General features: G+C 37.7%; 1 protein-coding gene across 1 annotated transcript; it reads right to left on the minus strand.

The window, feature by feature from the left end:
- Positions 1-1,710: 1,710 nt before the first annotated feature.
- LOC137298365 (uncharacterized) lies at positions 1,711-11,185 on the minus strand. The gene is made up of 2 exons (XM_067830586.1): positions 11,048-11,185; positions 1,711-5,097 (listed from the first exon to the last, which is right to left on the minus strand). The coding sequence occupies exons 1-2, from the start codon at positions 11,060-11,062 to the stop codon at positions 3,859-3,861; spliced, it is 1,254 nt and encodes a 417-aa protein (XP_067686687.1). The 5' UTR covers positions 11,063-11,185; the 3' UTR covers positions 1,711-3,858.
- Positions 11,186-11,590: the final 405 nt, after the last annotated feature.

An 11,590-nucleotide genomic window follows, 5' to 3' on the forward strand; every position in this document is an offset into this window, starting at 1 on the left:
ATTCAAGAAAACTTATAACATGATGTATTTAACATGTTTGGTTTGTACGCGTCAATGTTTCATTAAGTTTCTTACTATCTTTAGTAAGTTATTATCACAGATTACTATTTTATGGTGATACAAATAATAATCAGTAATGCAAGCTTTTCCGTATTTAGTTTCAAGTACACAATTAATACATTCCGTTGTTGATAATTATCGATTATAGATACTTATCTGTGCTTCTGAGGGATTTTAGTTGTAACAAAGAAGATATCCTTATAGTAACTGTCTCATAAATGATTTACGCTTACAACAGCATCTGCCATTGTGATTTTAGGCAAAATCCTGAGGGAAACATCGTCAGTAAGTGGTGCCATGTATTTCGGTGGAGTGTCCCTGATCGTTGCCGGAGTTGGAGCCATCATTGCGTGGGTGTTGTTGGTAAGACGCGGGTCCAGTCCTAGCCATGTGCCTGCCGAAGACATCCACCATGAGGAGGTAGATCACCCTGGTGATGGTGAGAGAGAGGACCATGCCGTGGGTCAAGTCGAGGACAATGTCGAGGACCATGTCGAGAGTCACGTCTAGGAGCACGTCGACAACCACGTCGTGGTCGAGGCTGAGGACACTTGCAATTGGTGCGACCGACGAAAACTCACCTCTTTCTCATTGTCTCTCACTTTGTGTCTGCACAATTGTTCCGTGATTTTTTCTGATTTTGTCAAAGGGTCAGTGAGCACCTATTGGTGGAGACTAGGCTCTTTCTAAATCTTACTACAAACTAGTCAGAGGTAATAAACATTCAGCGGAGGCAAAATTGTGAAAAATAGCAATGCTACCTCTTCTTATTGCTGGAGTTATTATTACATTAGAATTTGTCTTTTAATACACGTTATTATGGGGCGGCTTTGCACTTTATGGCTGTGATAGAAAGGATAAACATGTCTGCCGAAAAATCTTTGAAGTAGGTTGAAATTATAAAGACGGGAAGTATCTCGAACTTTTTGTATTGTATTCATAAAAAGTATGTCAGTGGACAAGTGTGTTATCAAAATGGATGCTATCCTGTACTGCATACATCATTTCCAGTTTCTAATAGTGTCAGCGAGCCTGACCACTTGATCCCGTTAGTCGCCTCCTACGTTATGCATAGTTTACTGAAGATCAATTTTAACTCGGATCTTCACTAGTTTCGCCCTTTTCATAAACACCCAGTGTCGTCACAAACTTTTAGAGATCCAAGCAAATTATTTTTCACAAAATGGAATTTTTTTTCTGAGGATAATCAAGAAGGGTTATTCTTTTGCATTGAGTTTTAACATTTGTTGGATTTTATACTCTCTGTTCCTGAACTGCATTTTGTACTGGATAAATCACCCTCAATAATAAATAGATTGATTCCTCTGTGTGTTTGTGCTTGAAAATAGATATGTCCAGGAAATTGGTTACGTGTTGAAAACGTTATTGCCAATAGCAAAGAACATAGCTGTAACATTGGTTAATTCAGTAAATACCGTGTTATGCTATATACCTATATGCGTGAGATTTTGAAATAGGTCATTAAATGTTTTGGATGAAATATCGAAACCAATAGCACAAGGGAGATAACTCGATGGTTTTACTTTATACATACAAATCAAATTATGTGGTAATGACTGAATGCAATATCCGTCATTTGCCACAAGGGTTATAGTACCTGTGAGGAAAATAAATGAGAAGAAGATGAACGCTTTGCGGAAATAATCCCTACAGATGATTACTTAGAATCAGGTCACTGACTCTTATTTCTGAAATTAACTCGGGGATAGTTTACATTCAGTCAATTCACAGCCTCATATTGCTGAAATTAACTCGGGGATAATTTACATTCGATCAATTCACTGCCTCATATTGCTGAAATTAACTCGGGGCTAGTTTACATTCAGTCATTTCACAGCCTCATATTGCTGAAATTAACCCTGGGATAGTTTACATTCAATCAGTTCACAGCCTCGTATTGCTGAAATTAATCCTGGGATAGTTCACATTCAATTAATTCACAGCCTCGTATTGCTGAAATTAACCCTGCGGATGGTTATATGCCGTTACCAGACAGGATATTTAAAAGAATTGTATCCCATTTTATCAGCAATAATTTCGGGTTTACCCCCCACAGAGAGAGAGAGAGAGAGAGAGAGAGAGAGAGAGAGAGATTTAACCAATATCATTTTCCATGACATTGACTCATTCATTTATGTCATCAAATCTCTTCTAAGTAATGACTATTACATCATTAACATTAACACAGAAATGACAACGGGAATAATTCTTCTCACGGTTCTTCTATTATTATGTTTAAAAAAGTGTTGAAAAATCATTTTTTCATAATAACAGCAATGTTTGCACAGGAGCGAGTGTCATTTGATAGCAAACCACACACACACACACACACACAAACACACACACACACACATGATTCTCGTTCAATAAGTAAGCAGAAAAACAAACTGAAAAAAACACTTCAAAAGCAATACATATATTTGCTTTGTCTAGTATTTGCCTGATGCAGCAAGGCACGCTCACGTAGTCCTGTGAGATATAATGCGAGATTGTCTCCCCTGATTATAGGAAAACAGCTTCAAGAACCAAGGTCAGAATATACTTGAATATTCCGGAATATTCCTAAACGTATATAAACTTTTATATAAATATTTTATAAATGAGGCATATTAAACACGGTATGCCCAGGAAGCACTAAAGCGCGGCTCACAGACTCAGTGATCCTGCCACGGCGTGTGTTGTCCTGACCACTCTTCTTTTCCAGTCGGAATGTCATGTGTTCAGTGTTAAAGGATACTGATACACGTGATCTTTCCACAAATTGTAACCTAATTATTTGATAATTTCATCATTTCATCAATATTTGTATGAAACAATTACAGTGCTGTGGGAGTACAGCAGAATTTGTCATTTGAATCTTCGTCAGCTCCATCGGATACGTCACTGGAGCTACAAAGTTAATCCTTTAGAGTATCCCAAGGCTATACGGTTACTGACAGCTATTGGTGTGTTGTGTTGCACGTTTATATCATACTATGAGAGAGTGAGTGAGTTTAGTTTTACGCCGCACTCAGCAATATTCCAGCAGTATGGTCTGAAAATAATCAAGCCTGGACCAGACAATACAGTGATCAACAACATGAGCATCGATCTACGCAATTGGGAAGCGATGACGTGTCAACCAAGTTAGCGAGCCTGACCACCTTATCCCATTAGTCGCCTCTTACGACAAGCATAGTAGTCATGAGAAGCTTGGGTTACGGAAGATCAGTTCTACCTCGGACCTTCACGGGAGTATATTGCGAGACAGCACTTGAGGAGTTCTTCACTCTACGCCTTGTTAGTGATAAAAGCTTCAGTAAAAGTTGTTACGGCAAAGGTTCGATTCCCCACATTGGTACAATGTTCTAATATGACTAGAACAGTACTAAAAGCGGGGTAATTGCTCACTCCAACTCACTTTCTCACCCACTGAGCACGTATAGCCTTGCCAAAGATTTATGTAATTGACATATATAAATATTTTATAAATGAGGCATATCAAACACAGTATACCCAGTCAAGGACCAAAGCGCGGCTCACAGACTCAGTGATTCTGCCACGGCGTGTGTTGTCCTAAGCTTCCATACCGTCGCTTTGGAAATACGGTATTGTTGTGTTAAAGGAACCTTTTCATACCTATAGAACATGACATATTTGTGGAAGATCGATTACAAATATACTCGTTGAAAAACAAAGCATTCGACGAAACCTAGAAAAAGAATATCTTTGCTTTTATGTGTTCCCTTATTTTTTCCATGAGTATATGTCCTGAACAGACTGGTGAACATAACAAAGTTATCCGTACACATTGAACAGCGGACGGAGTTCGCTAGGCGAACACTTGACCAGTTTATGTTCGACCATACAGTAGAGGCCTTTCGGCGTCCCTCTGACGTAAGCGGCTACCCGACCTACGCCACTAAACGTCAACACCAGAACGTCACACGACATCAGCACGTGCTGGTCCAGAATAACCTTCTTCCATCCATCGCACCGTGATTTTCTATCAGTGCCCAGTTCCATATGAAACACCTTTCCTTCGCTTTCCATAATTTGGCTTGGAAATAACTTCCGGGCTTGTTGCATGACAGTTTCGGAGTCGGAAGTGACAAATATTTTGTATGTTGACGGATCACTAAAATTTCTAAAGAAGTTCCAAATCTTTTGCACATCTTGCATCGTAGCTCCTCTAGGGATTTTAATGTCATTTGGATTTGAAGGATTTTTAAAAAGTCGAATCTGTGCACAAACGAGCTTCGATGATCCCCTTGGTTTAGCTTTTGATAGAAACCGTGATAAGGCTTCTTTCAAAGATGCTGATAAAGAAAATAGAGTCTTGTACGCTGTGGCAAAGACTTGGTCCCTTGTCTTATTTTCCATCCATGAGAATTCTTCCCAATGAACTCTGTTGACCTTGAGGGAATCAACATAATCCAAATTGGCAAGAAAATATGCAATGTCATGTTTCAACCAGGCGGTAAAATTCAGAGTTTTCGATTTGCTAATGAAACTGACTTTGCCCATCTCATTGTACACACCTGCTGGCCTGTCATCTCCTATCACTTCAAACCTGGTTTCATTCCAGGGAACAGAATTCGGTGTTAGGAATGACGTCAGGTTACACGGTAGGGATGTAATGTCGATACCAAACTTTCTCCGAGTTGCTATGGAGATGTAGAAACCCATTAAAATGCCCTTTAGTCTATCGGACCATCCACCACAGAGATCAGATTTAGCACACCTGTATATAAGATACTTAGTGTTTGACATACGGTGAGTGTCCATCTTGGATTGTCTTCCATCCAACATAGGGGTCAAGGTGAAGTCTCGATTTGAACCTTTTGATATTCTTACACCATTCTCAGATCGCACGTCTTCTCCTGAGGTGGTCAAACTCTTTGTAACGTCAAGCGCATTTGGGTCCATCTTTACAGAAGACCATGGGTAAATCTTAAAGTAGTTGGCGGCGATAACAATATAGGTAACTGAAACGGCGACCGGGATAGTTAAGAACAGAGCTGGTGACTTGGATTTCTGAAACCATAAACAGCGGAGAATAAATCTTTTTGCAATGATTGTGTCAATTTTGTCTAAATCCTTTTCCATGCGTTCAACTATTTTTCCTGGAACTGACTACACGGTCTGATTGCGTACCGTTAAAAGACGTTGTTAAAATTTTAATATTTATCATGTTTGTACTGATGCTTTAGATTTCGATTATTGTAAGTCGCACGTCGCTGACATAGGTTTTTTTTTCACTTTTCTGCACATTTTTTTCACCGGTGCTTGAACTCGTTTTTCACAAACCGTAATGGATTTCGTGGACGATGAATTTCGAATAATGTTATGACTACGGATAGACACATAACATGTCAATTTAGCAAAACCATAATAATGCTGCTTGTCTATCTATACAATAAGGATATTCTGATAATTTAAGATGCCACTGCATGAAACTATTTTCTGATAGAGAACCTGTAGTGCTGGGTAACTGTCGAACCCACATCTTGTATAGGAAACAAGATTCCTGGTAGCTGGAGTTCTTGGAATAACAGGACCAAGAAATGTTCCGCGTCTATATCAATTCACTTAACTCAAAATCTGTATTTATTTCATCCATTAAACAGGTAAATAGCATATCAATTGTTATAGAAGTAGAAGCAACGTTGAGACAAACTTATTCCATTGCATTTCTTTCGAAAGTAGAGGTATCAAAGTTTCAATTCCACCAGACCGACCCTTTCAAATCTTTTTATATGTGTCCATTTAAAAGATAAATTACTGGTCGAGTGTGACCCAAAGCGTAGGCTGGTTTAGGGCATTTAGAATTATGGACTGGTGAAACCTACAAGTGCAAGTACAAATATGTCTATCCCCTTGCATTCAGTACATTTGAAAAGTTTGTTCTTCAAAGAGCACGTTTCCGCTGCTTATATGAATGATAGGGAAGTGGCCTGGAGCATTGACACTGACTGACAGTGATTGAAGAACTGACCATCATTGATTATGTCATAAAATGGACATGTCAGAGTGAATATCGTAAACCATATGGGGCATATACATGTGTATTTCTATGGCGGCTGATTAGAATCATGGTTTTCTCGCTTACCAAGAAAGAGAGAAAGCGTTATTATGATACGAGAAGCTAACACTAGATGAGAAAGCGATATCACGAGACGAGAAAGCGATAGCGCGAGACGAGACCACATTTGCTACACTTCTACTACCAACGTCAGTTAAGAACAGCAAATTCAGACGTGTTGTTGGTGCATTGTGGGACTGTAGACATAGGCTGGGGTAGCGAACGTTGACACTGTTTAATTGTGTGTCAAGATGAGTGAGACATTTATTCTGTCGAAACGTACTGTTACCCTCAGTGATGTTATCTGACTGTGGCAACTGCATACCAAGAAACGGGTCGTACTGTGACAAACTTAGGCTAATGCTTAGTCACTGAATATATATAATTTTGATAGTAACAAACAAATCCATTTAAAAATTGAAAAGGAGCTCAAGGGAGTGCAGAGATTCAGAACCTGAGGAAATCTAGACTTGCTTAATTTAAGGCTTTAGCTTTGCGGAGAGGTCTTGGAAACAGGGAAAATAATTTGGTTCAGGGACTGTTAGACAGACTATGGCAGACTGTACTAGACAATGACAACAGCTGCAAATAATCGAATGCATGATTTAGCCGTATTTCCGGAGCAGTGAATTAAGGTAATTATCACCCCTTTACATAAAAAAGGCAGCAAGGACAATCCAGATAATTACAGAGGAATTTCATTTCTTTGTACATTACGTAAAATATATGCATGTATACTAAACAACAGATTGACTAACTGGGCTACTATATGTGATAAACTTACAGAAACCCAGGCTGGATTTCTACATGGATATTCTGCTATGGGCCATGTATGTACTTTATATGCTTTAGTACAAAAATGTTTATTGAAGAAGAAAAGGTAGCCTTATGTAACCTTTATAGATTTTTGAAAGGCGTTTGACTCCACTGACCGTAATAAACTTTGGGAATGTTTATACTCATCTGGATTAAGTGAAAGATGTTAAGATCACCCCAGAGTATCTATAGATCTGTAAAATCTTGTGTTAGAGGTAGTAATAATGTGCTCAGTGATGTCTTTGAATGTCCAGTTTGCTTGCAGCAAGGTTGTATTTTAAGCCCGCTTTTATTTTCTTTCTTCATAAATGAGCTTTCTTTAGATATTGCTAATAATGGAAAATATGGTGTTCAGCTCTTTCCTGATATGATGGAAATATTGTCATTGTTATTTGCTGTTAACGTGATTTTCGTCTCCGATGTAATGTCTGGTCTACAAAGGCAGCATAACACTTTAGAAAAATATGCAGATACGTGGGGGTTAACAGTAAATTTAGAAAAATATTGTGTTTTTAGAAGAGATGACCCCCTGTCGAAGCATGAAAACTGGTTCTATAAAGGAAATAATGTTGTAACAGTAGATTAGTATGGGTATCTAGAAATTCTCTTTGCGTCCTCGGATAAATCTTAATAAATGTGTACAAGATTTGTCATCTAGGGGTAAAAGGTCTTTATTGAAGTTATGCTTCACCTGTATTAACTAGATTTCCTCGATTATTCTGTTTTCTTTAAGATATTTGACACGCAAATCCACCGGATTCTTTTATATGGTGCTGAAATTTGGGGGTTATAATACTTTCTATAAAATTGAAAATGTCCATCTCTCTGCATGTAAAAAGTTTTAAACTTCGGTCCACAGACACCAAATGTCATCGTATACGGTGAATGTGGCCGTTATCCGTTGTACATGAATGTACAATGACGATTTGTAAAATACTGGTTAAAAGTTGTACCAATGGGTCATTATAGAATACTAAAGAAAGCTTATGAGATGTTACTTTATTATGATAACCATGGATATACAACTTATATTTCTTATGTTCCAAATCTTCTAGTTTCACATGGTTTTGGGTATGTTTGGTTGTCTCAAGGTGTTGGTGATATTTCACTTTTCATTTCATATAAATTGTTTAAAATGTTGTAGTTAACATGTATTTACAGTCATGGAATTGTATTATACAAGAAAGTTCCCAATATAGTGTATATGGACAATACAAAAGCCGATTAGAACCAGAAAAGTATCTCTCTCTTTTAACAGGTAAAAAACAACGAAATATAATGATAACACTTGTGGAATTGTGGTGTGGATTTTCAAAATTAAAAGCTACCGAGGGAAAGTGGATGGGAATTGAGCGATTATGTCAATTGTGTAACAATTGAACTGAAGATGATTATGATTTTATCTTGTATGTAAACACAACAGTAATATAACACAACTTTTTCTACCATGTACATATCACCACAATGTACATATTCACAAATTCAGACGGCTAATGAATTCAAAGTGTAGTCATGTATTAAATAATTTATGTCGATACGTTTGTCAAAGCTTAACCTTAAGAGAACAATATGTTTGAAACATATATAAAATATCCATGTACATTATGTGGACTTACTGGTCGATATAATCGTATTTTGTGTATATGGGCAATTGGCGTTCATACAAATAAGCTAATTTACTTGACTTGTCAACATAACAAACGCGTCAGTTTGCTCTGAACATGGATTGTAAATTTAGGTCACTGGCAACATTTTGTTTGCTTTCTGCACTGGAGTAACTGTAGCAAAGATAAGTAAATAACGTCGATGACGGTGTAATAATCTTCACCTGTGCCGTCAACTAGTATAACGATAACGTTTTTAGACGCAAGAACCCTCGTTCTTTAACTACGAGAGTTGAGGGCAAAACTGTATCACATACTGCAAACACAAAGTATGAGAGCACCCTGAAAAACGTATATAAAAATAAACATGATGGGGTCATTAATACTATGAGGTAAATGCATCTTCATTGTGTGCTTAATGGGCACTTCGAACATACTGAATCAATGATTCGAGTTTGAAATCCTGGCAAAAACAGTGACTAAACAAGGGTGCTGAACACACAACAGCATCATGTTTGATTCAAACGTTGCCACAAACTGCAAGCTGTGTGAGTTCCACACACACACTAGGCTGTTGTGCTTGGGCGTTTGAATTAAACATGGTGATGGTGGTTTTCAGCACCCTTTTTTTCGCTGTTTTTGACAGTGTTATATCTGACTCAAACTAACGTAATATTAAATCAGTTGGTTTATTGCATATTCCAGCATGTCGTTTAAAATGCCCATTAAGCACACAAAGTTGCATTTACCTTAGAGTAAGTTCACGTTTATATATCGCTATCAAATTTTAGGGTGTTCCCATATGTTTTGTTTGTAGGATATACGGCTATACGCAAGGGTAAGGCTAAACTACGGTTTTCACACTGACAACATAAGCAACGAAACCAGTATTTCACATGCACAATACTGTTCATATACCCAGGGATAATCTACAACAGGGATAGCTCACTCCCTTGCTTTCTTTACCATTTGTACTAATTAACGTGTGCCTCGTCTGATGATTTCAACATACTGCACAGAAGTGCAAGACAGGCATCGCTGAGACGGGTAAAGATAACATGAAAACAGACAAAGAAAAGTAAAGTAGGATCCTGTTTAACGTGTATAAGCAATATAATTATGTACACAAACATATTCGCTCTGTCAGCTGTAACACAATCTGCACTAGACAAAATGAATAATAATATATAAAATCGTGTGCCTCGTCATGCTCCAACGCACACACTGACTTGGCTCGTTCCCAGCGCATCTTTAGCAGTACTGCAGCCTGTTTATTGTATCAGTCGGAATTTTACAATGAATGAATGAATTATAGTAAGAATTAAGAGCAAGAATTATAAGTGAATGAATGAAAGAAATAAAGAAAAAAGTACATGTGTGAATGAATGAAAGAATAAATGATTCACCACTGCCATCCCTCTCAAAACATGTTTGAGAACGCAAATGTATCGCTAGAACACATATGTTAACATCAGCTGTCCTTTTAAAAAAATCTACTTTAACAAAATGTTAACTGACACTATCACACATCCCTCAAAAACAGAAAGCGTAAACATATCACAAAGCGTTATAAACACCTTTCCAGTTTTGTCAAATAATAAGGTCAACACGAAATATTAAGATCAAGAAGAAAGAAATAAGTTACAGAACTATAACCCTCACGCATCACCAGCATCAGTGGCGTATCAGGTCAGATCGTCATATTTTTCACTCATATCAAATTCGCCCTAACAATTTTTCTAAAATGATAAAACTCACTATTACCTGCAAACACACTTCACCCGATGGTATATTAACCTCATAAAAAATACAGGTGTATGTGAAAGAGGTTTTAGAATAATAACTAGAAACACTCGAACAACGCAGTGTAGTATTTCAATGGCTGATCTGATCAAATCAGCGATATGTCATATTTTTCACACACTTCAAATACATGTTTTTTAGATGATGAAACTATCACTACTATCTGCAAATACATGTCACCTAATAGTATATTCCCCTCATAAAAAATGAAAGATGTATGTGAAAGATGTTTTTGAAGTAATAACTAGGAACACTCGAACAACGCAGTGTAGTATTTCAATGGCTGAGTAGATTAAATCAGCGATATGTCACGTTTCCACAAACCTCTAATACACCCGGACATGTTTTAGATGATGAAACTATCACTATTACATGCAAACACATTTCATCTGATAGTATATTCCCTCATAAGAATGAAAGGTGAATGTGCAAGATGTTTTTAAGCAATACCTTCTACATATAGTTGTTCAGTTGTCACAACACTCAGCAAATGTAATCAGCTATTGAAAATAAACCGGGCTCAATCTTCAATACTAAGCTGCCGCCATATTGTCTACACTGGGCAGTTGACGAGGCGAGAATACGTTCATCGGTTTTTCGAGGAGTTTCTGCTCCCTCTCTATATAGGCTCCCTGATATACCGAAAGGATATGTCAGCGACGTAACACAACAAGCTTACCTTGAAAACTGCCATTGTAATTATCAGTATCTCACCCTTCGTGTACACGTTTCATACTACGTGATCATAGGTCGATTGTTTCGCCTGCTGAAGTCCCGCCATTTTGTATGCTGATATCAGCGTGCACCTTGATTTTATGCGTCAATAACTACCAGATGCTATAAATAGTCACTCGCATTGTTGTTGAAATGCACTTCCAACCCGCCACGAATGATTCTTACTAATTCCAAATGTACTAGATCACGAATGCAGCTCGAATGAATCGGAATACAGTAGGAACAGTAACAATAACGTTAGATCACACTAAGAATACTGGTAGTTAAAATTGAATTTCGACTGCCGTATGAGTCCGGTTCGATTGCTGCGTGAATAGCACTTGAATTTCAGTTGAAAAGTACCTCGAATGCTGTACGGCTTTACACAGCATGTACTCTTACTCAGAGCCCTCTCGGAATGATCCCGACTATGCATCGAATGTTAAAAAGGTGAAAACAGCTCGAATATTTCAAATGTCCTTCAAATGCACGTAAAAGGTGGAAACGA

Source organism: Haliotis asinina, chromosome 10, assembly GCF_037392515.1.
Source record: "Haliotis asinina isolate JCU_RB_2024 chromosome 10, JCU_Hal_asi_v2, whole genome shotgun sequence".
Taxonomy (NCBI): domain Eukaryota; kingdom Metazoa; phylum Mollusca; class Gastropoda; order Lepetellida; family Haliotidae; genus Haliotis; species Haliotis asinina.